This window comes from Pyxicephalus adspersus, chromosome 12 (assembly GCF_032062135.1).
Source record: "Pyxicephalus adspersus chromosome 12, UCB_Pads_2.0, whole genome shotgun sequence".
Classification (NCBI taxonomy): domain Eukaryota; kingdom Metazoa; phylum Chordata; class Amphibia; order Anura; family Pyxicephalidae; genus Pyxicephalus; species Pyxicephalus adspersus.
The window spans coordinates 12,552,927-12,579,786 of NC_092869.1; the positions used below are offsets into that span (position 1 = coordinate 12,552,927).

Consider the following 26,860-nt stretch of genomic DNA (forward strand, 5'->3'; position numbering starts at 1 on the left):
AGAAGTAATTTGTGCTGGGAAAAGGTGGTGGTGGTGGTGGGGGGTGGGGGGGGGCACACTGTATTCTCTACGCCAATCCCTGTGCTCTGTGCATTTTACATTGATGAACTGTGTTACATACCCCTGACCTCTGCACTTTGTGCATTTCATACCCTTGACGCCTCAACTCATAGCATGAGTCATAGTGCAATACGTAGCCCTGACTGATGAGATATTGCCAAGAACAAGAACATTTTTGCATCTGGGATGTAAAGATAACAGAAGGCATTGACTTTAAGTTTAAAGTAAGTATGCATCTTTAGCAGGATTGAGTGAACTCATTTTGATCTGACAGTTATAGGAATGATGAATACAATTATTCTTCAGTTTTTATTATGTCTTTTTACAAATTTGAATATTGTGGTATGCACAATGTATTTTGTCCATATGATCCTGTGAAAAATAAACTATGGTGTTTCTCTTAATTTTTTTATTTACTGCAAAATATGCGGTATGTATGATGGCTAATGAACTGATACAATTGCATTTCCTATAAAGGGAACCTTTTTTTTCAATACGTGAATTTATTACACTTCATCATTCAGACATGATGGGTTGTAAGTGGTTTAATGAAATATTACGTCCATATCAGTGTGTCATTTATGTCTTTGAATCGCTTTGTATAAAGTAAGTATTTATCCAAAACAGGTATCAAGCCCACCATCTTTCAGGAACACATACATGCAGTGAATATAAAGGTTTTTGCCAGGATGTAGGCAATAAATCTACTCACAGTGAAAATGAAAAGAGAAATGTTGACCAACAGCATGGTTGCACAGCTTCTGGATAGGAGACATCAGATTTTCTTACTTTTCTTGGGTCCTATGTTATGCTATAGATATATGAAGGGGTGGTTTGTTCACTAAAGGAGTGCTTTACAGGTTCTTATGTATGCCAAGCCTGAAATTAATAACAGAAAAGGGAGAGAGAAAAAGGAAGGCTTTTGATGGCAATAAGGTTTTGAGTGTTATCTTGTTTATTTATGTGTTTATATAGAATAAAAAGAAATATAACAAAAAAGTTCTTGTCTTATCTCATATTGTACTAGATCAATGCTCTAGACATATAATTCCTATCATTACCATTTAACAAATGTTCTTTACACATATATAACATGATCATAGAAATTTAAGGATTTTTTAAGGATTAAGTTAAAAGTATAGTAAAGTAAAGAAATGTCTGTAACAATCCACCCTGAACTTTTAACTTAATGTCATCTTATCCTTTTTTTTAATTACAACAAACTACCCTTCAAGATCGTTTATTCACGTACAGCATTATCAAACTCTTCTTTATTTTCTTTTTACATTATTATACACTATGTACCCAGTAAGTGCTACAACCTATCCAACACCTTTGAAGAACCCATCGGTTCTTAAACCCGGATTGGACACATGCTTAAACTCTCAATCTTTGAGAGGTAAGGCCTTCAACATTCCATTTATCTCTTTTTACAATAATTGTCCTTTCTGTTCTTTTATACTTATATATATGTTTTTAATGATCTGCAATAACTCATTGGTCTCATAACTTAAGCTACGTACACACTTCCAATTTTTATCGTTGGTAAACGAACGACGAACGATCCTGCACGATATCTGTGAACGATCGTATGGCACCGATCCTGTACATACAGATAACGACACGATCATTCAAAGATATTGTACACACGATAGATGCGATCGTTTGAACGATACAGGAAGTGACGTGCACCACAGGAAGTGAGCGAACGTTCGTTCAACGCGCATGCTCAGACCATGGCCGATCACTGAACGACCGTACACACGATAGATGGTCAACGATCGTCGTCCAATCCGATCCGCCGGTCCGGTCGTTCATTTCCAACGACTATCCTCGTTCGTCGGCCTCGTTGGTTACTTTTTTTACGAACGATTTTTGGCCAATCGGTCGTTCGTCGTTCGTTCGTCGTTCATTTCCAACGATAAAAATTGGAAGTGTGTACGCAGCGTTAGATTGGAGGCATATTTAAACTGCCAATAACTGAGGGCTAAGTTATCCAATCACGTTCATATTTAGTATCAAACTGCATGTTCTGGAACATCTCCTTTTGGCATCTCAGGATACAATGTTGATAGTTAATTTTATCTATCTCGTGTGACAGGCTACAAAGGGCACATATATTCAAACCAAAAATTCCCCTCTGTTCTTTTTTACCTCATTCCTCTTATCTGAGGCATACATGAATTGGAAGTGCAATCGTATCAATAAGCTGACCTTGCCAACAATCCAATGTAAGTTGACCTTTTAGGATAATAATTTTCCCTATCTTAATCTATTTATGATATTTTATTTGACTTATTAACCAATTCATATATTAATCACCCCATATTCCTTTCAGATCTTGTACTAAAAAGAGTGTCAGTCTACACTGGCAACTCTACATGTTTTTTGTATACAATCCTTACACATACCAATGGGTTTGTACTGTAATCACAGTAAGTACTTTTAGAAACCATTCTACTTATGACTCATATTTCTCATAAACCTTTTTAATAATTCTAAAAACTAGTTTATATATGGTTTGTGACCTTTGCTATTGACTAACTAGTGTAATAATATTTTGTTTAGGAAACCATATGTCAACTTCATAACTCCTTTTATTGATCTCTGATGATTGACTTTTGTCATATTATAGATTATTATCTGACTAGACACATTGTCTAATGGCTTTTAAATACAGGGACCCATGTGTTAGTTAATGCCTGTTCACAAAAACATTATGTAAGTTTGTACTATATTTCCCTTTCTATTCAGTTTAATCCTACTCAAGTCTCTCTATCCCCTGAGGAAGCCACTTGTTTTGGGTGAAACAGATCGGGAAAGTTGAGACAATAGAATTCTTTAAAAATATCACTATCAATCTTTATCTCATCCTTCGTTTTTTTGCTCATGTCATATATGTGTAAAGAACATTTGTTATATTTTATTGATAGGAATTATATGTCTAGAGCATTTATCTAGTACAGCATGAAATAAGACAAAAAGTTTTTGTTATTTTTCTTTATTCTATATAAACACATAAATAAAAATAACACTCAAAAATGTATTGCCATCAAAAGCCTGCCTTTTTCTCTCGTTTTATGCTATGGATATAGTTACACTACTAATTTTGCCAAGGCTAACCCTTCTCAACCAGGGTTACATGAAAACGTAGGCATCTTCTAGCTGCTAGAGGTTCCTTGAGCTGTGGATAGTTAACTTCCTATTCCAGTTCCTTTATAGTTCTTAAAACAATGCCACATTGAGCACCTTAGAGCATGATGCCGGTGATAATTGTCTTCAAAAGGATATTTTACACCACAGCATGGGGATCATTCTTTCAGTTCACATCCAATATCATGAGCATTTATCACATTAAAACCCCCAAAAAATGGTTTTAGCAGAGATTCCCTGAGACTAAATAATTTTAGGGTTCCTTTAGGGTAAAAAGGTTGAAAAAGCCTGGTCTAGACATACACGTTAACTCTTAATGTCCTTCATGCTCATAAGAAAAATGCCTCCAATTTGTGTTTCCAAAACTCTCTCTCCTTAATTCCAACCTGTGTTCATACATACATCAGAGAGGTTGTATTATTTTCCCCATATAGTACAATCCACATGTTTCTAAATTAGAAATATTATATTATCTGTCTCACGGTCCACACAACACCCCATGTTTACTGTTCTACCAACTTTTACTATTTATTATTTCCAATATTTCCATGACATATTTTTGGTTTTCACTACCCAGCACATATCTCTTTTGCCTTCCTCTGGATCAACTATATCTATAGGGTTTTTCTGAGAGATATGTTAATTTCCCTAGTGGTTGAACTTGATGGATTTATGTCTTTTTTCAACCTAACCTTCTATGTAACTATGAATCAGTTGCTTTGCATGAATGAGTCTGTTATTGGCACAAAGGTCTCCTTTCCTCCTTTTAAAAAAATATAAGTGGAAAAACGATGAAGATACTGGAGCCTATCACTTTATGACTGACAATAATTAGTAGGGAAAGATATTTGTGGAATAATATATGCATGTAATAGTTATAGATGGTGCACAGCAAAGTAACAATGACTACACATAGGAGTAGTTGTAGACAAAGTGGAGCCCATAGGAAAATATAAAGTGGGTGCACCAAATGTACAGCATTCCTGCTCTCTGCTCCAGCGCCATTTTGTCAGTTCGGGCCTTGAAGTAGATGGGGAACTGGGGCAATTACCCAGCTAGAAATTACCCTGACCGCACACAGACAGGAATGTGTAATAATAACATTGCAGAGTATGGAAAAATGACCGCACACATTGCACCAAACCTTCGAACTTTCTGAGGTGAGAATTAGAGGCATCTTTTACCATGAGAGGACACAACCCTGACTGGCCTCATTTAGGAACAACATGTGGTAAAATACACCTAAACTGTGTGCATATGTTTTATAGTAGTGAATTCAATGATATAATATTATAACATTAGGCAGAATTGAAGGTTTAGCGTTCTATAACTCTTTTAGTGGGTACACTTTGTTATTTGTACAGCTCTGTAGGTTCTGTGTGAGGGACACATGAAGGAGGGATGGGGAGATTTGGACAGATGTGAGCTGCCTCTGCTCTGTATGAGGCTCTCTGACTGACTGGCTGGCTGGCTGATTCGCTCACACAGATCCTGGCCTCGGTTCGGTCACGTGACTGTGACGCCTTCTCCGGCCTCTGCTGAAAGTCTCGGCGTACGGAGATGCTGGGTGAACTACTCCTCTGTTGCTGACGGGGATTCCAGAGACTGGCCGGTGTGTGACCCCCGGGGTCCGTATCGTTCCTTCTAGGACGCCCGGTGCTGTCTATGCTGCCATGCTGGCGGGGAAGATGACGAGCAGCTGTTGAGAAGAATGCAGGCTCTGGGGGACTTTATACAGCAGGGCTCTGCCGGTATGCCAGGGGGAGAACGGAGAGCCGAGCATTAACCCCCTCAGTGCCATGTTCCCCCACCCCCTTTATCAGCTCCCTAAACAATTTCAGATGGGTTCCGGGGGCCCCTATAGCAGTGGTTCCCCCACCTTGAGACGGATCCCATCTCATCCAGTGTCCCGGCCCAGGACACACAGCACAGTCCTGCCCTCCATGCTGATGTTTGGGGTGATTGTGGCATCTTGTGGGTTACTGCTGATGATTGAGAGGGGGATCCTGGCCGATGTGAAGACCCCTTTCCCCCGGGGGGACCTTGCATGGAGATCACATAGCCGAAGCGAGGTACAAAGTGGGGAGCATATGGACTATGAGATCCTGCGGGACATTCAGAACCGGACGCTGAGCGCTGTGTGCGGCCAGAAGAACATGCCCCACAGTCCCTGGGATCTGACCAGTGGCCAGCGCCGGACATTGCTCAAACACATCATCGTCAATGACAAGTACAAGTTCCTTTATTGCTACGTGCCCAAGGTGGCCTGCTCCAACTGGAAGAGGGTCCTCAAGGTGTTAGATGGCCACCTGGAGAATGTGGATGTCAAGCTAAAGATGGACCACAAAAGTGATCTCATCTTCCTGTCTGACCTGTCAGTAGAGCAGATCAAATATCGCCTAAAGTATTACTACAAGTTTCTCTTTGTCCGGGACCCCATGGAGAGGCTGTTGTCTGCCTACCGGAATAAATTTGGGGAAATCAAAGAATACCAGCAGAGGTATGGCATGGAGATCGTGAGGAGGTACCGGGACGAACCTGGCATGTCCCAGGGGGACGACGTCACTTTCTCTGAATTCCTCCGCTATCTTCTGGATGAGGATGTGGAGAAGATGAATGAACATTGGATGCCCATCTATAACCTGTGCCAGCCCTGTGCTGTTACCTATGACTTTATAGGATCCTATGAGAGGCTGAGGGAGGATGCCAACACTGTGCTAGAGACTATCGATGCCCCACCATATATACAATTCCCTCAGAGACAAGCCTGGTACAAGCCAGTTACTAAAGAGACTTTGCATTATTTCCTATGCAATACCCCAAGGGGTCTAATCCGAGAGCTCTTACCCAAGTACATCCTAGATTTCTCCTTATTCGCTTATTCCCTACCTAATATTACCAGTGAATACTGTAGAAACTAAGATGTTTGAAATAGGGCTTAAAGTCCAACTGAACCAAAAATTAAGGCAAATTCTTAATGCAATCATGTTGATTAGTGTAATTTATAATTATTATCTCTGGAACTCAACTTTATAAATTGAGAAACAATCTTTTGTCGTTGTGTTAAACTGTAACTGTGTATAATCTATCCACATACCAAGGACCACTCAGACCTTCAAGGGTTAGTATACATAGGCAAATGTTTCATTCTAATTTAACAAAGTAGTCTGACCTCAAAGAAATTCAACTATGTTGTGGATAGATTGGATGTGTTAGTATATATTGACATCCGATTTGAATTGAAATAATCTTTATTCCAATAATAAGCAGACAATCAGTCCAATTTCCTTTTAGCAGACTGAGGTCCTACAGTTTCTTACCACCTATATCCTGTAACCACAAGTACTATCTTATGTAGACTTATAGTTGCCACTGTAATACAGGGATGTTGTCTGCATCTCCTATTCTACCTACTTTAGGGGTCATATGGTTACATCTAATTGATCCTCCAACTGGCTAAATTCAGAGCTAGGAAGAAATGCAGTGTATTATTAGAACCACTGGCCCATAAAGAAAGTATGCTTTTATAAAATGTTTGTATTCACTTATCAACCTGATTGCTGTTAGAATTTCCTGTTTACAATTTTGGGTTTACTTTAGGTTTTAAAGCTCAATTAAACTCTCAAATGGAATTAGCTAAATACATTTTAAGGCATTTTAAATGGTATTTATAAAGCAGCTATAGTCGAAGTAAAACATGTTTCCTGCCTGCAGCTACAGAGAAGGAGTTTAGTTCACTGGGGAAGCAGTAATCTCTCTGCAGTGTTCTGACACATCTTTTTCTGAGTCAAAACCAGAGCTTTTCAATCAGCAGGGACCATGGATTTTGCTGAGTGCAGAGCAATAGGTCTGACTCAGCAAGTCAGACTTCCGCAGAATTACCTACAGAGAGTAAGGTCCTCTGCAGTATGCTGGCAGGGACTAAACATTTCTACACAAACTGTAACTGCTTTAAGAAAAATGAGCACATGCTTATTATCTTGAAATAAGATCAAAAACAGACCAAAAACTGAACTTACAGCAATTTTAGTAAGCACACTGCAACGAAGATGCATTGGGGTTCTATGCATAATAATTGGTGCTGCAGTGAATGCAATGTGTGTTGCAGTAACACACTCATTAACCCAGTGATATAGTATGAATATACCCTAAAAGTGGAGAAAAAAAACAAATTTAAATTGTCAACTAACAGGCGAATTTTATCTCTTGAAGAGATTTCCTTCCACTTTACAGGACAGGAAGTAAAATCTATCAAATGAGGCACGGACAAATTGGGGAAAAGAAAATATTCCCTGCTTAATCCAAAAGAATTGTTTTGGCTTTAAATATATTTCTTATATAGTGTTACAGATTTATATGTTTTTCTCTATTCAGGATCTTTCTGGAAGCCATCATTATTTTTATCAATTTTCTATTTTTTAAAATGTAATATTGTGTTCTGTTGCTTTAGTTACTGTATACCAAGTATACACATATATAAAGTTATGTCTAGTATTTTATCCCCTTGAAAGAGCCTGACCCGAGTGCAGATCTCAGACGTCCACACAAATCTATGCAAACAGAAGCAACTTTCTACCTTGTATACATGTCTGTAAAAATCACACTGTTCTGTTACCAGCATTCGCTGAATATCCTCTTTGTATTTGGCAACCCTTTGCACTGTAAAGGTAACCAAAGGTTTTGTAGAAGCAATTCAACCTATTTTGTGTAAAAGGTATGTCATTTCTTATATTTTTTCAGATAAACAGCTGTTATATGCATTGTACTTCAAGTCTTGGTAATTATTTCAGACGAGTCTGTGCTTGTTATGCTGGAAGTTACGTTCAGAGGTATTTTTAACTCATTCTGTGTCAGACACGTGACAAAAAAAATATTCTCTAGAATTTATTTACAAAACTTTTTTTTTTATAAACGAATTCATCTTTAAGTCTGTTGAAGTGGTCATTGCCCACTTGGATTTATCTATTTATCTGTTTTGGAAGTAGAACCTCTCTACCTCACTTTAGTAAAGTCTGCTGGACCTGAAAGCAAAGTAACTAACAGGACAGTGTGGTGGCTGATTGATTCATACATATACTGTATCTAAACAAATTCCTTTACAATAAAACAAACGTATGCGTTAATTTAATATAAAATCCTAGTTTAGACAGGTGTACTTTAGGTGGGTGCCATGGTTCTAATATGCTGGGTCCCCTTGTCACAAGAGTCTGAATTCACTTACATTGAAGACCGTTAATGTTAGTGCTTGCTGCTTAAGTTTATGTGAATCTTAGGAATAGTGGAGCGAGACCTGCTTGTACAGTAATTTAATTGCCTGAGGATAAGTAGAGGTTAGCCAGGTTGCTCTGTGAATTTCAACAATGTTATCTGTATGTCTGTAGCCTTGACAGCTTGAAGGCAAGTAAAGCTACGTACACACGTCCAATAATTCTCCCGAAATAATCGGCTCAGGGCAGATATTGGACGGGAATCTGTGTACATCGCTCGTCGTTCATCGTCCTGGTGGATTCACGGATGATCCTAATGGAAGGGAAGGGGGAGAGCGTGCAGCTGGGTGCTGCTCTGTCACTCTCCCCCTCCCCTCTCCATAGAGCAGAACGGTGCTGTATGTACAACACTCGTTCATCCATTGTGCAGTCCTTAGTTGTTGGAAAGGATTGTGAAAGATCCTTTCCAATGACAATAATTGCACGTGTGTATGCAGCTTTAGACTAGTAATGCTTTGCCAGACGATTGTCCTCCAAAATGAAGAGTTGTGATCATCTTGGTTGATCTGCTGATGTCATTTAGTGATCTGCTGTGGTGGATCACTAAACGATCAAGCGGGGACAACCTTTGCCAATTCTTATAAAGGAGGACACCGCAGCATTCCTCCCACTTATCTTTCCCCCTCCCCTCTCCACACAACTGAACAGTCCTGTCTATACAGCACTTGCTTGTTCTACTGTTGCTGGAAACAATCATGAAAAAGCTTGGTTTCAGAACACACTGAAGTGGCCAATAGAACCACCAGGTATCTAGTTAACTGCTCTTCATCCTCCACTGCCAAACCAAATATGCTGAGCTGCTGCAATGTAGTGAAAATGCTTCTACTGTACATTTTATGAATAAGTTCTACAATGCCTGGAACTACGGAGGGTGATTAGGACTAATTGTGAAGCATATTTAGAGCTTTTTCTTTAATTAAATATTTAAGTTAAATATTTATATCCTGGCCACAGTTTTACTTGATAAATAGCCTTCGGAAAACAAATGTAATGCAGTTTTGACTTGATTAGCAGCATGAAGGTTCCAGGTCAGTGATTGAAAACATAATGGGGTTATTCGACAGAATGAGTAGAGGTTGTGTACATGGCAGAATAAATATTTACATGGAGTATTCAATAGACTGAAACTTTGTTTTTAATACCCAATCATTACAAGGAATTAAAAGATGGATGTTTTTTCTTGCAGTTAATAGAATTTAGTGCAAATGATTGAACTGAAGTATGAAGTGCACTTACATAGGGCCTGATTTATTAAAGCTCCCTAAGACTGGAAAAGATAGACTATCATGGATGAACAAGGGTAATCCAACAAACCTGTAATGGATTTCTTAAAATCCCTTGCTATTATTTGGTAAATGTTTTAAATCCTGGTCTAGATCCACCCAGCCTCACCCATAGTTATTAATTATAGCATAACCTACAGTACAGTACAGTATTTCAGAAATACAAATTTCAGTTTAAGATGACTCTTATAAGGTTTTAAATTGTGTCTATTGTTATCTTGGCACAGTTCATAGAAATGGTAAAAAAACCCCAAAACAACCACAAACTAATGTAGAAAGCTGCATTTGATGGTCGCAAACAAGTTACCGATTACATGATGTCACCCTGGCAACAGTTTTTTCAGGTCATAAAGATCCTTGAATCCTGTCAGAGTTGTCAAGTTGTAAGTTCCAGAAAGAGAAAAGAGTCATTGTGAACCAGAAATATTGCCTAGGTAAAGTTAAGTGAGTGACTTTCAAATGCAGCGTTTGAAACACTGGAGTCTGGGTATTTTTGTATTGTCTGTGCTGTTCCTATGGGAATGGAAAAAGTTGCTGGACAACTTCAGAATAAGTTAAACAGCACCTACATAGTTTAGTTTAGCACTAAAGGTATACACTACAAAGAATCATTAAAGCACTATAGATATTATTAACAAACATCATGCTTGTAGTTTTCTTCCATGGGTCTTGCTTTGCCTGAATAAAAACTTAATCAGAAGCATCCTATAAGGAATAAGTCACCGTGACATGTCAGTGCTCTGAATTCAGCTTGGGATACTAAATTCTGTTATCAGCAAGCTTTTTATAGCAGGTGCTCAAGTAAAAACACCTAAACAAAATACCTGAGCATACCATTTGTTGAGTAGGTAGAAGACTGCATAGTATTTATTTATATTTTTTTTATATTTTGTAGTCTGGGCATAATAGATATAAAGATATATATTAGACAAATAAATTATCAGAATATACAGTTAAAATATAAACAAAACTATTTTACTTTAAGCTAAAATAAACATTGAGTGCAATGTCCTTGGACTCAGGGATTCTGACATTCTCTGGTAGGAATCAGTTACTGCAATTGAAACACATGGGACTTAGTACATTCCCACAAGGGAATGTTTGAAGGAATATGATTCTCAGTTTTATAGATGAAGCAATGAAGCCAACTTGCTAGTGCAAGCAACCTTATCAGCACACTAATCGTCCTGTAGTATCCAGTGCTTCAGTAAAGAAGAGAAGACTTGGCAGTAGGATCTTCTCTCTCACATACAGCTTTTACAAGAATGTAAGGAAAAATATATTTTAGTGAAGAAAGTAAACGTTTTCTTCTGTTCCTGCATGAGAAAGTAACCTGCTGGTGTCACCACAACAGCATGACATCTGCATAATATACATCCGGTCTTATAAAGAAAAGGGAAGTATTTTTGACCTTTGAGTACCTTTAATTTAAAACACAAAAAACAGAGCACCAGTAGAATTATATTAACATGTTTAGACATGTTAATATAATTCTACTGGTGCTCTGTTTTTTGTGTTTTAAATTAAACTAATTTTAAATTAACACAACACACATAAAAAATAAAAAAAAGAACTCTAGTGGCTCTGTCCGTAAAACAGGGAATCTGACATCCCCTCAAGTATTCCCTGGTGGGATTCAATTACTGCCATTAAAACAAATGGATCAGGAATTTTTTTTGTAAAACAGAATAAGGCAGGGAAAAAAAATTGTTTTATTGCTATCTTTTGGGGAAATCCAAGTTTTGAGAGTTGTCACTGAAACATGTACCTGATTTTACATAGTAGGTTAGGCTGAAAAAAGACATAAGTCCATAAGTTCAACCACTAGGGAAATAAACATATCACAGATATAAAACCCTATAAGACATAGTTGGTCCAGAGAAAGGCAAAAAAACCTGGGTACAATTTGCTTCAACTGGGGAAAAAAATTTGTTCCTGATTCCATGAGGCAATCGGATGTTCCCTGGATCAACAGTCTGTGTTATCTTTACTTTAATGCCTAAATAGCCAGTAATATTCTGTGCTTCTAGAAAAACATCCAGCTTTTTCTTAAAGCAATCTATAGTAGTTGCTGAAACTGCTTCCTGAGGGAGCAGTGAAGACTCTTCCTTATCCGGAGCTTAAACTTCTTTTCCTCCTGACGCAAAGAGTGCCCTCTTGTTCTCTATAATCTAAAAGTGAATAATTGGGAAGAGAGTTTTCTATATGGACCATTTATTTATTTTTACAGGGTGATCATAACCCCCCTTAAACATCCCTTTTCAAGGGAGAATAGTTTCAGTTCAGCTAATCTCTCCTCACAGCTGAGCTCCTCTTTTCCTTTTATTAGTTTAGTTGCCCTTCTCTACACTCTCTCCAATTCCACAGTGTCCTTTTTGTGAACTGGTGCCCAAAACTGAACTGCATATTCCAGATATGGTCTGACCAATGCTTTGTACAGGGGCAGGATAATGTCTCCATCTCTGCAGTCTATTCCTCTTTTAATACAAGAAAGTACTTTACTACCTGTAGGTATTACAGCTTGGTATTGCATGCTTTTATTAGGTCTATGATCTACCATAACCCTCAGATCCTTTTCCATTTCTGACCCCCAAATGTATTCCCCCTAGACAGTATGAAGCATGCATGTTGTTAGCCCCCAAGTGCATAACTTTATATTTATCTATATTAAATGTCATTTGTCACTTGGCTGCCCAATCAAACAGTACATTCAGTTCTGCTTGTAGATTATAGACATCCTTGTATTGACCTAATTCGATTACATACTTTGGTGTCATCTGCAAACACAGAAATGGTACTTTTAATCCCAAACTCTATATTATTTATTTGTATATCATTAAACAGTAAATTTCCCAACACTAAAACCTGGGGTACACCTTAGACCATTCAGAGTATGAATCATTAGTTACAACTCTCTGTATGCAGTCTTTAAGCCAGTTCTCTGTACATTTACAGATAGACTTAAACCTATTGACCCTAACCTGCATAATAACCGTCTGTGGGATAATGCTTTAGCAAAGTCCAAGTACACTATATCAACTGCTACTCCACTGTTTACCTGTTTACTTTTTTACTCATAAAAAGACAGCCATTTGAGAGAGAGCATTTGTTTGACAACTTCGGTCTTTCTTGAAGCCATGCTGACTATCACTTATAATATTATTTTCTAGCAGAAACCCCTCTGAGCGGTTCTTTTTTAAAACTCTCTAGGACCTTTCTAACTATGGAATATTAAACTAATTGGTCTGTAGTTACCTGGTAATGACTTTGCTCCCCTTTTGAATATAGGAACCACATTGGCCCTATGCCAATCCATCGGTACTATGCCAGTGACTAAAGAGTCTCTAAAAATTAGAAATAATGGCTTTGAAAAAACCGAGCTCAGCTTTTTGATGACGCGTGGATGTAAACCATCAGGTCCTGGTCCTCAGTGACATAAATTTTTAGCCATTGTGACTTATTTAGGGCAGTGACATTGCTATTATGAATTTGGACTTGAGCTCCACCATTTTCCTTTGTGTACACAGAGCTAAAAAAAAGTGTTTAGTAAATCTGCCTTGTCTTTATCCCTAGTTACCAACCCAGAAACATCCTTTAGGAGGCCTACATGCTCAGATCTGATCTTTTTGCTATTAATATATTTACAACATTTTTGGGAGTTTGCCTTTCTTTCCTTTGCAATCTGTCTTTTTATTTTGAAATTTTGCACTTTTTATCTCCTTTTTACATCTTTTGTTTTATTTTTTATAGTTTTCAAACAATGAAAGTTGTCCTTCCTTTTTATATTTTTGGAATGACATTTTTTTGTTCCTTATGGCTTTTTTAACATCAGCTGTGAGCCACATAGGTTTTAAGTTTAGCCTTTTAAACGTATTACCCATTGGAATATATTTTTCAGTGAGTCTGTGTAGACTTGAAACATTCCCATTTGTGTTCTGTGTTCTTTGAGGACAACATTGTTTCCCAGTCCAAGTCACAGAAAGCCACCTTTAATAATGTAAAATTTGCTCTCTTAAAATTAAATGTTTTTTATCTTTCTTGTTTTTGCTTCCTGTTTACAACTTACATAAAATCAAATTATGGTCACTGCTACTCTTTTTCTTACTTTTCAGAAAGATTTTCAGTTGTCTTGTAAAAATAAAAGAAAACTTTTTAAAAATACCTGGTACTTACAAATAACTTACTGAGAACCAAGCAACTTAAAAAAAAACAAAAAATAACAAATCAATCAACATATTTAGTTCAATCCATATGAAAAGAAGAAAAGAAAAAACATCAACACAAGACAATAGTGCATATTAAAAACATTAATCATTTGGTTGTCCCGATTTCTCACATTTACAGTGGCCAACCTAATAATAAAATGCAGATAACTTGAGTTTTTTCCCAGGTAACATTAGCTTTTAGTGAAGGAAATTATATTACACTCATTTGGTCCTTTCAGTAAACAACTATGTATATAAAACTGGTTTCAGACTTAAAATCTGAAAATTATTCTGCTTTCATACATTTCCAATTGTAGAAACAGTAACATCCCTAGGTCACTGTGCTCCTCTTTATAATGCAGGCAAATCATAGCTGGTGGCAGGGGCTGGCATGGTGCTGTACATAGCTTCCTTGAAACCAGAAGTTGTGATAATGTCCGTATGTGATCGTGAGTGCCCCATAAATAAAAGAACTAAAAGGGACAGTAAGGCTGGATGATTCTGTATGGGTAGCCAGGAAATGAGATCCCCATTGCTCACTTATAGTGAGCAATGAAATCAAAGTAAGCAACTGCAGCACTGGAGAGGAGCCTAACTTCCCTACAAGACAAAAGGTAGGGGTGGAGTTCGGCTTAAAAAACAGAGGCCACAGGTTACATACATTTGTACCACCCACCGCTGCATTATTTCATACTAGGTGTGCCCTAAAGGATGGCCCATACATTGCACTCTACCATTGAAGTTTGTACAAATGTTAATTGGCTGCAATCTATAATGATGAAGTAGGGAGAACCTGGACTGTTTGAAAACTCTGGTCTGATTAGAAACCAAGAAGCTAAGGTTTACTGTGGACAAATAAAAAAAACTGATCCGGTGATATTACACAACAACTCAAAATTTAGGTGCAGCATGGCCAATATATTTTCTTTTTGCATATTTTTAGCAAGCAGAAAAATATTTTTTTAAATAAATCTCTATATAAATATGCATGAATATCAATATATCATCTAGTTATCAAAATACTCTGCTTGGTATTACATAGTTACATAGTCAGGTTAAAAAGACAAAACTCCATCAAGTATAGATAGAAGACAGAAGGTAATAATTGTATATACAACTGGATTACAATCATCAGGCAGTTTATTAGGTACACCTTGCTAGTACCTGGTTAGATCCCCTTTGGTTGTATGTCCTTGAGTATTTTAGTCCATTTTGACATTATAGCATCATGCAGTTGCTGCAGATTTGTCAGCTGCACATCTGTGAAATACATTTTTGTGCTTCTATCTCTTCATTAAAAGTTGTAATTTGGCTCATTATATAGTCATGGGATTTGGATGTTGGTACTATACATATGGTTTCTAAACTAAATTCTGGTACTTTGATACACAGTCTATATAAATGCATAGGTAAGAATCACATGAATATATATGCTTGATATGTGAAATACATAACATTATATAGGTATGATATTCATATATACACAATACTGTCATTCTTTTATTTTGTTGGACATCTGTGATGTGATTTCTTGTTCTACCACATCCCAAAAATGCTGTTTTAAACTGAAATCTGCTGTCTGTGGAAGCCATCTGAGTACAGTAAACTCATTGTTCATCATGTTCTAATAATAAGTTTGAGATGATTTTAGTTTGGTGACATGGCACATTATCCTGCTGGAAATATTCATCAGAAGACGGATACACTGCGGTCATAATAGGATGGACGTGGTCAACAACAATACTAAGGTAGGCTGTGACATTTAAATGTTGCTCACTTGGCACCAAGGGGCCTAAAGTGGGCCAAGAATCATCTCAGAAACCATCACACTGCCATCATTAGCCTGATCCTTTGATACAGGGCAGGAATGATCCATGCGTTTTCGAAAAATTGTGCATTCAGAGGTGCTCTTTTGCATACCTTGGCTGTATTAACTGGTTATTTGAGTTTATGGGCCTGATTTATTAAAGTTTCCAAGGTCAGAGAGGATATACTTTTATCAGTGAAGCTGGGTGATCCAGCAAACCTAGAATGGAGCTGGTCCAGGATTAAAAACATTTGCTAACAAATACCAAATTACTTTTAAGAGATCCATTCCAGGTGTGCTGGATCACCCAGCATCGCTGATACAGGCAGTTGGGGTAAAAGGTCAGGCCAAGAAACATTTTAGCAAATGTGGTTAACTTGTCCCAAACTTGTATGTTGATTTAAGCTTATAATATGTTACTGTACCTAATATGTACTGTACCTATTTTCCTGTTTTATTATGGATTCTTTTTTGATTTAGCAAATGTTGGATTCCTGAAGAATGATGGATTTATCCTATCTCCCCACCTCCACTATATAGAAGCAGTGTGGACATATTTTTGTGTACATATATTTTTTTACTTACATGATTTTGTTGTATTTGTATTTTTGATTTTAGCAGCACTTATATGAATATAAGAGAGAACATTCACAGAGAATGTATTCATTTCTACTGTTAGTATCTCAATATTGTTTTTGTTACTAACTTTGAAGAATTGTCTTTCTGCCAACAGCTGATAAAAAAGGGTAAACATGTTGCTCTTTTAGCAAACCTTTGACCATCTTTTTTCATCAAAGTTAAAAGAGCCAAGTGTGGAAGGAAGTTGAGAAGAGTTGAAAAGTTGAGAACTGAGAAGATGAGTGTATATATAGCATGACATAGCTCCAGATACATTTTATATGGGAGCTGTCCAAAAGTTATGGAGAAGGCCAGCATGAGGGGTTTTTGCCGTATATTTAGGGGAAATGTAGGCCCTTTGAAAGAAGCAGAAGAACATATTTGTGTATTAGAATGATAGTATCGAACATGTAGATATTAAGAAGTTGTGCAGTGCCAAGATGGTGAACATATTTAATCACTTCTAGAGTCCTTTGGATGTAGGGATTGTGTGTAGAATAAAAGACAGCATTAGCCAAGGGTTGTAAATTAGACAATTTACTGAAACATATAACATGTTTACAGGCAGAATTCCTTTGTTTAAAATATTTTAAAATATTGTTTATAGGATTTGGAGTAGTTAGGGAAAATAGGGGAGAAATAGTATTTTAATAAGGGTCATTTGTAAGAGCGCTGAAAAGGAGATAATTGGGAACACATTTGAAGTTGATAGGACTGGGGTTTTAGGATGTGTGTAGCGGTAGCAAATAAAGTACAAAATACAAATCCATGTATGAGTTCATGTAAGACTATAAAATTGTATCAAATGCTATTGAAGCCTTGAGATTGGGTCATATATGAGCAAAAGCACAATGTATAGAAGTGTGTTAAACCCGAGGAAAGCATTTCTTAAAGGGGGGGGGGGGGGGGCTTAGAGGAGGGGTAGACAAAGATGCAACACATTGAACATTATTTTAGCAAAAACCTAAAGACAGTGGGCATGATTTATTAAATCTCTCCAAGGCTGGAGAGGATACACTTTTATCAGTGAAGCTGGGTGATCCAGCAAAAATGTAATGGATTTCTTAAAAGTTCTTTGTTAGCAAAGGTTTTCAATCCTGGACCAGATCCGTTGCAGGTTTGCAGGATCACCCAGCTTCACTGATGAAAATGAATCTTCCCCAGTCTTGGAGAGCTTTAATAAATCAGGGCCAGTATTCCATAGCACAAGTGCCTTTAAATCCCTCCACAGTTATTGTCCCACTTCTGACCTGTCCCATTTCTGACCTGTTAAAAAAGTACTCCCCCAGCCGCTCTCTTTGCTCCTCCAATGACCCACTAATGGCTTCCTCAATCATAACCTCATCACACGCACGGATTCAAGACTTCTCCAGAGCTGCCCCAACTCTCTGGAATGGTCTTCCTCGTCCTATTCGGCTTGCCCCTACTTTCTGCTCATTTCAAAGTGCACTCAAAACCCATTTTTTTAAATTTGCCTACCCTTCTTCTGTCTTTTAAAATCATCACTACTTCCCACCATTACATATCTGTGTGTGTAAATTCCCCCACCTACTAGATTGTAAGCGCTTCAGGGCAGGGTCCTCTCCTCCTGTATCACTGTCTGTATTAGTCTGTCATTTGCAACCCCTATTTAATGTACAGCACTGCATAATATGTTGATGCTAAATAAATCCTGTTTGATAATAATAATAATAATAATAATAAGTTCATATGAAAAGGGTTTGAAAGTAGAGTTGTAAAGGCTGCATTGAAGGCTGGAAAAGAAGTTTGTTTTATGAGGATACTATTAAATAATTATTCTAAAATAAACATTATTCATGCCTCCACGGGCTTGCATAGAGGATAGGCCATCGGGTCCAGGTATTTTACCACTACGCAAAGATTGTATAGCTTTAAAAGCTTTCAATTTGACCTGCTCAAACACTTGCAGAAGGTGCTTTTTTCTACATTGGGAAAAAAAAACAATCTTGCACATGAGCAGTGAGATTGCACTCTTTTTTCCCATGTACAGCAGGCTACGTCGCCCAATCTCCCATCTGTGCAGTGAGCGATCAAGTGACGTAGCCAGAAGAAAGAAGACGGACAAAAATTACAGTGCCTGGCGCTCACTCTGTGTAGTAACTATGCAGGATTACAGGATGGTGTGGAACCCAATTAAAGACATCGTTGGCAGGATTGAGGGATCTGCGAAATTTAAGGTAGGTATGATTTTTTTCCCTAGGTTTAGTTCCACTTTGATTCCAGCCTGAGAATTGGCAGTTTGCTATTGAGGCACTAGATGTCACTGTTGTGCCAAAGATTTAAAAAAAAAAAAAAAAAAAAAACAGCAAGAGGAGAAGACCTTCAAGGCAGTATAAGTAATATTAGGATAATAAGAAGAGACACAGGGATTGTACTTTATACCTTGTGACCAAAGTCTCTGAAAAGTTTAATTTCCAAAGGATGAGGATGAGCAAGTTAGCAGTAATACCAATCCTTCTGCAAAAAGAGACAGGGCTGGATGATAAGCAGAGGTTGGAACCCGAGTCCGACTTAAGTCGCCTAATGAAGGACTTGCAACTGGACTTGGCGGTTTTCCCCAGTGACTTGCAACTCCACTTGCTACCTGCTTTCTCTGCTGACAGCTGAAGGGGCAAGGGAGGAAGGCAGTGAGGCTTTTGTAACACAACCCCCCCTTCAGCTGTCAAGACTTGTGTAATACCGCCTTCCTCCCCGCGTTTTTTGCATTCTAAGTTTTCTATGACAGATAAAGGCGGCGGGGAGGAAGGCGGTATTACAGAAGCCTCACTACGTTCCTCCCTTCCCCCTTCAGCTGTCAGAGGAAAAAATACCCTCTAGTGGTTGACTTTAACCTCTATAAGGTTGGTAAAACATAATAAAAAAATGTTTATTTAAAAGTTTTTTATTTCGTTTACAACTAACAAGACATCAATATATTAAAAATCACTAAACACAATCTGTTTTGTCTATACAACACATCCAGTAAATGTCATTTCAAACCAAACAGGTATAGCTATGCACTAATATTTTCATCAGTGGGGGAGAAGAGAGAGAGAGGACAGGACAGGAAATGTGGAGAGGGGAAAGAGAATGAGTAAAGAGAGAAGGTGGTAGAGTGAGGGTGAATAGGATATAAAGAGAGGCGTTATACTTTCAATACGAATGTCATCCTGGACAAATATCTGCACTGTTTGTGACTTCTGTAAAATCACTTTCACTTTGTGCTTCCTGTACTGTAGAGCTGGTCAGCAAACAGGTTCCCTTTCACATATACAAGTCTACCCCCACTTCCCATACAAGGACAGCTACTAATATTTCCTAGATTAATACTAACATAGATTCACCATGTGCAGATTCCTTACAAATACCTTCACCCACACCGAACAGCAACAGTAGAGAGAAACCTTACCAAACTTAACAAGAATTAGTAGATTTGGAAATAATAAAACTGTCTTCATTTAGGCTATCAGACAAATACAAGTGCTCAAAAAAGGTCAATCATTTTGTCTGTATCAAAAATTGGACAAATTTAAATTTATTAAAGATCCACACCTATTCGGTAGAAAATTAACCTTAAAAACCACGTTCGATAAACCTAATCCAGAACCACTGGCATATAATCCTAATATATACAAAGGTTTTAACACCAAGGACTTCAATACCTTGAAGGACCTTTATCAAATTTTCATGGAAAGCAATCTCACACCCACCTCAGAAACAGACATCACACAACCCCACAAATCTATCCCCTACACCATTACTTCAATGAAGACCCAAATCATCCCCCCCCCCAAATCTTCTTAAACCTTCACTTTCAAACATTTGTAGATGTGACCACAGAACATATTCTGAAAATTGATCTAGATAAAACTCCCTATGACAAACTTTATCTCAGCTCAAAGACAGGCCCTGCACAACCTCAAACAAATTAAATATATAATAATTAAATCAGAAGACAAAGGAGGCAATATTGTAGTCATGGACATTGAACAATTGCATAAAATATGCTACCAGAAATTGGAAAATAGGGATTGGTACATACCTATCCAGACTACAAAAATACTAGTTGGCAAATAAATCCCCCACCCTAGCGACCTTCTATGCTAGATATGGCTTAGCCGGTAGTTCGTTCCGGCCTAACGCCCCCCACGCATTAGGAACTGCCGGAGCCACTGGAGCTCCTGGGCTCCAGTGCCGCCCCCTTGCGGTTGCTCCCTTATTTACAGCGGCCAGCGTTGATATTTCAGCCGCCGCGGTAAATAAGGAAAGCTCCCTAAAAGGTAAATCCCTCTCCTCCGCAATGCATACAGAGGAGAGTGATTCCACTTGAGGGGCCTTCCCTGGTGGTGGGTGTAGCCATTAGGGCGGGTCCGGCCTAGTGTGCTCCCGCCCACCCTATAAATGGCCTAGTGGCGATCAAACTTTGCTGACCCCTGTTCTATGCACTGCTCAAAATACACAAAAACCTCTTAAACCCCACAGGACACCTGATTATATCAGGCATAGGTTCTCATAGAACTACTCAAATTTATTCATAATCCCCACGTGCCACAAAACACTATTCTGGCTTCCATAGACGTGAAGGCTTTATGCAGTAGCATACCGCATGACCTAGGTATAAAAACCGTCTCCCAATGTCTATATGAATTATACCCCTCAGAACCACACCAGAACAAATTTATCATTTCACTACTTACATTTATCCTTAATAGAAATATTTTCATGTTTGATGGCAAGACCTAATTCCAGACCCAAGGCATTGCCATTGGCATGTGGTGCGCGCCATCCTACGCATATCTATGCGAGTGGGTAAAGGAATGTCTTCCTGGACCCCACCAGGCAGACATTGAAGCAATACATCTTAATCTGAAAAAGGTAACTTGATGATGTAGTCTTGTTCTGAACAGGGACCACCTCCCTATTGTTGGAATTCTTTGACAAGCTCCAGGATAACAAATTTAACCTAAAATTTACTATTGAATACAACAAATCTAAGATCTAATTTTTAGACCCATTTATCAGCATTGACAATTACCAAATTACCACCACCTTATTCCGCAAACAAACTGCTGGAAACACAATTATGCACGCATCCTAAGTCCCTCGTCAAAAGCATCCCATGTAGCCAGTACTTAAGGCTAAAAAGAAACTGCACATCAGACCAAGAGTTCAAATATGAAGCCAACAAACTAAGAGACAGACTTCTCCTAGGAGCATATTCAAAAAAACTCTTAAAAAGATCCTTCCAAAGGGCCCTGCATCACAACAGAAAAGATCTTCTATTCAAATCAGACACATTACATAAACAGTCAACTCTCACAACCCCCCTAATTACTAGGTGTAACGAACTTCACAATACTCTATACAAAACTTTGGCACATCACTGGGAAATCCTAATCTCCGACCCAAAATTCCATCATCCTCCCCAATGGCCCCCTCCATCATCCTCCCCAATGGCCAAAACTACAGACCACAAAACCATATCACTTGTTCCACAAAAGGTGTCGTATATATAATTACATACATATGTGGTGCCTTCTACGTTGAAAAAACTTAGAGACCCTTTAAAAGAAGGATTTAAAAATAATCACACCAATTTGCCACCATGTTGGCACCAAACATGACTTCAATGCTAAAGTTTTACAATTGTATGGTTTGGAATATCTTCCCCCCAACCCAAGAGGGGGAGACTTGGACAAAAAACTATTACAAATAGAAACAAATAGAAACCACCTGCGCAAACACCTGGCCTCAATAATGTATTAAGTTTTAATGTATTTAAGTTTCCTATAAACCTCTCAATAGAACAACACAACTATACTAACCTCTCTATCTTGGATACATCTATATACTAACCCAACAACTTGTTGGCAGATCTAACAATGTTTAATTATTATAGACAGTTTTCTCTATACTTCAGAAGTAATTTAAATATGTTCCCTATAATCCTTATCATAAATTTGTTATATTGTTATATTGATTATAACCTTATGAATTATATGTAGTTATGAATTACTACTAACAATATTGTTTGATATGTTTAAACCTTATGCATATTTTGAATAGATTGAAATGTTTCTGTTAAAATAGCAATTTGCCTATGAATAAATAATATTGCTGTAAGACCTTGATATTAAAATGTGTTTTACATACCTGTAGGTACATTTTGCACAATTAATTTTTTTTACAAATTTTGCTGTAACACCGAGATATTACAAATGTGTTTTTCAAACATGTATTAGAAATAGGTAGCTTGCATTCACAAAAATGGTTGGCTTACATTCACACTCCTAAGATACCCCACATCAGAACTGGGATATCCCTCTGTACTACAGGGATCTTTTGGGGGACAAAGTGCCGGCCGTTTAGTCGGCAAACTGGCTGCCTTGGGATGGTCATCACACATCCCTATAGGCTTGCTATATACTCCCTTGTATGATCAGCTTTTCTTAGCTTAGCTTGCCATCATTAACCCAGTGCATCATGCTGTGGGTCTGATTGGCAAGACAGGAGTTCCTCCTAGTGTACAGGGAATCCCCTACGTCACTGCGGTAGGATGGTGTTGCTTTGTACAGGCAATCACTAAGGTAATTCATCTTCCACGTTACTAAATTAATCTTATTCACCTAGTAGACTTCACTTTATAAGCCTAATAAGTTTCCTTGTCATTTTAACATTGATTCCTTAAATACTTTCCCCAACTACTGGGGAAACCTACAACCTAGGGTAAGATTCATATGTCTCCCTATCTCACCCTTAAACAGGATCAGTCTGTTTAATACTAATATGATGCATGTATACATACTTTGCACAGATAGCATCTACCAAACAACTGGGAGCATTTCTAAACTTTTAAACTACTAAAGTTCCTCATGGATGTACCTAAGTAATTGGAAGTTACCATTCTCTTCCACCCTCCATCGAAAACTATCCAACCCATGTAAGTTTAGGATCTTGATATATCAATATTTTCCCCAAAATTCTTAATAACCCCTGCATTACTGCAGATAGAAATTTTAGGGGTTGTTAGCCACAGGTGTCCCCCACCTGCACCTCTGATTTTGTGCAGCTGTCTCCCCCGTTCCTGAGAAATTGGGGTTCTGGTGCTAGAAGCCTCCAGCAATGTGTATCAGGGTAGATTTTTGATTGATGGGCACAGTTCTTTATGTTCTTACTATGGCCCAACGATTACATTTTAGAGTGTGTTAGTCACAGGTGTACCCCACTTGCACCTACATTTTTGGTTTTCTACATCTCCCTGCTCCAAAGAAATTGGGGTTCAAAGTAGGTAAGGGGACAGGGTAGTGTAGTATGACATTTCTAGTTTTGTGACAGGTAGGTATAAATTTAGAGTTTGCACCTTCTTGCTATGTAAGTCGCCCTAGGTGTCCATAACTTGTATGTTTAGTTTCGGGTTTTAGACACACTTACTTTTAAAACACCAACCCTGATGTTCAATTTTCACTTTTTTTTAAATTAATAATTAATATTATTTTTAATAATTAATTTTAATTTTTATAATTTTAAATAATAATTTATAGGTAACTATTTTTAGGGTACTGCTGGCTATTATGGTCAGTATCAGTATGACATGCTGTTTAGGAGATATAGAGGTTTGTACTTGGAGAGATGTAACTTGCTCTTATTCTTTGAATATTAACTTATCCAAGAATAACATTACCTATCCTTAATTACACTTACTGGGATTCATATCAGACCTGCTATAGCACTTTTCCTGTTGCTGGGGAGATATTATTCTTATTTTACCAACATTCAGTCTGGGGGCACTACACTTTCCCGGCAAAAAGCATTGTGAACCATACTACAAGACCATGTAAGTTCATGTACTTTCATATATATCTTTTTACATAAACGGCTGTTAAGTTACATTCGTATATATAAAAAAAGATTTAACATTTTTGAACAATATATAGCAGGTTCACCAGGTATGTACCTGAATAGTTGATTTAACATATATCTAATTACTAGTATTTATATCAAGCTTCATTTATATGTGTGATAGAATTTATTTATATTGCATTTAATACAACTTTGGACATAAAGCTAGGCCATATGTACCCAAACACTTACCTATTTATTTATTTGCATTTCATGTACATTATCAGTATGCCTATATGTACCACAAAATGTAACATGGTAATTCCTATTATTCCAGACGTAATAACCGGAAGCGCCAAATATACGTTGACATACCGATACCCCTGAGGAAGCCAAATAGGGTGAAACGCGTCGGTTACACCCGTTAGCATGAACAATATCCATGATTGGAAGTTAAGAACACGTATGGCAATTATTGTGCATACCCGGCTAGATTTTTCATGTCTAGTGCCCTGTAGGGCCAAAGTGATATTATATAGACCACAAGAAGTCATTGTGGCCTATCTTGAACTGTTATGTCTGTACTACTATTATTTACTAAATATAATACAATATTAATTGTGCCAAAAGTCCTGATTTTTCTTCTGTCCTTCATTTTATTACTATACTCAATAAGGGTTGGCACATAGGTCTATAAGAACTAACACTAAACTGTAACCACCACTCACACTTCAAATACATCTGAAAGATTGAACACAGTTGTGTTCAGTTGTTAGGCTGCAGAATATGACAAGCAGCCTTTACACACACACAGCTATCACACAGCCGGTGGATACATTTCACAGGCAGTTATTTTTTGGCCAATAGAATATGGGCAGTGATGGGGGGGCAAACAGTGGGACACGCTCAAACAAATATTGGACACTAACGGCCATCTTCCCCTTTGTCCACACCTTGTGTTTTCAGTCTTCTATCTAGCTTTACCCCCTATCTAGCTTTACCCCCTAGCTATAACAGTGTTGCCATTGAATAATGAGAGACAGGGGCCTGTCCTTTACAGTCATTCTGATCCTTAATGGGGTTTCCCACCTGTATTATCCTAGTGGATAAAATAATAATAAAAAAAACATTAAAATAAAATAAAAAACATTTAAAAAGAACTCAAATCATTGGTGATTACTCCCTGGTTCTGCTCCTTTCCAGTCCCAGCCTTTTATTGTGGACATTGTGTCCTAGGCTGCAGATTTTTTAGTAGCACTGCAGAGACTTCCTCTCTCTTTGATACCTGTGTCATATTGTTCCAGTTCTGTCTTTCACTTTAATTTACCTCCTATTCTTCTATGATTGAAAGCTTTCCACTAAGAAGCTAAAAAATACTTCATTCACAGCCACTGGATACTGATCCTTCCTGCTAATTTTCTTAGCAGTTACCATAGCTACTGTACTCCTCATATAAGGCATATGACATATTAACTATTCTAGTGCACAAAATGAACATTTATTGATAATTTAAACCTAAGCATTTCTTTCATCAAAAAAATAGAGAACAATGAAATAAATATAAATCAAATGTCATCTAGATCCTCTTAGGATCTCCAGCATAGATAAAATGTTGGAAACAGCTCTTTCTGCAGTAATGATTCAAAAAAATAGCCTAAAGGTACAAAATAATTGCAGTGAAAATGTGCAAAGGTGTAACATTGCTGTAAATACATTATTTAACTTTTTCACTGGCAGGCATGCTCTTCAAAGGGTGCTTAAGAGGACAGAAATGTAGACAGTTATGACTGCCATTTTAGTATGTGCTTAACTCTGAGAACAAGTGCTCATGTCAGAAATTATTAATATATAATAAATAATATTATATTATTCTGTCATTTCCTATCTAATGTGCTGCCCCTTGGTTTAAACAAGGATTTAGATATGCACACTCTGCTTTATTTCTGCCATATTTCATGCTTTTTACCGTTTTTCTTTATTGGTTGGTTGGTGTAATGTAGAAGGATAGTGTCACAATACTGTTTTATTATTACTGTATAGGAGAAGTGCTAGATATGACTTTGGATGCCATCCATGGGGATTTGGTAAATTTACATATATTAGGATTTGGTAAAGATCTGTGCATATTTCTTTTTTTTTTTGGGGACGTTTGCTCTTAGGTTGTTTTATACTTTTTATGTCTTATTCTGGAGAGGTTTGTCTCTAAGACCCAGGATCCAATGGCAGAGGCAGTGAATGAACTGCTGTCTTTAAGCAATCAGTAATTGCTAATCTGTGTAGATTTCTTCATTTAAAGTTGCTGTCTCAACCAGGATGTTAGTCCTGTGTAATTGGCCTCCGAGCTTTCACCAGTAGTAAACCACTTTGACACGAATATTCCTTTTTTCCATATTAATCAAGTTAAAAACTTTGACTGTAAACAATCAATATCTACTTGTCTAACACATAATATTTAGTGTAGTTTCCACCACTATTAATATGTGGGATCAAAACAAATAAAACTGTGTAATATATCTATTTTTTTATTATGTTGATGCAATCAATCACATATACATATACAACTATTAAAAAGTAAACCAAAAAAAACTAATATCTTCTTGCCTTACATTTTTTACCAAAATGTGATAA

At 37.5% G+C, this 26,860-nt stretch overlaps 1 protein-coding gene across 1 annotated transcript; it reads left to right on the forward strand.

The window, feature by feature from the left end:
* Positions 1-4,720: 4,720 nt before the first annotated feature.
* On the forward strand, positions 4,721-7,978 carry CHST14 (carbohydrate sulfotransferase 14). Its single transcript, XM_072428163.1, has one exon. It carries the CDS (start codon positions 5,013-5,015, stop codon positions 6,132-6,134), a length of 1,122 nt encoding a protein of 373 aa, XP_072284264.1. The 5' UTR covers positions 4,721-5,012; the 3' UTR covers positions 6,135-7,978.
* The last annotated feature ends 18,882 nt before the right edge of the window (positions 7,979-26,860 follow it).

Excerpts from the sequence above, each read along its gene's own strand:
- CHST14 (XM_072428163.1), top strand. The coding sequence starts at position 5,013 with ATGTTCCCCCACCCCCTTTATCAGCTCCCTAAACAATTTCAGATGGGT.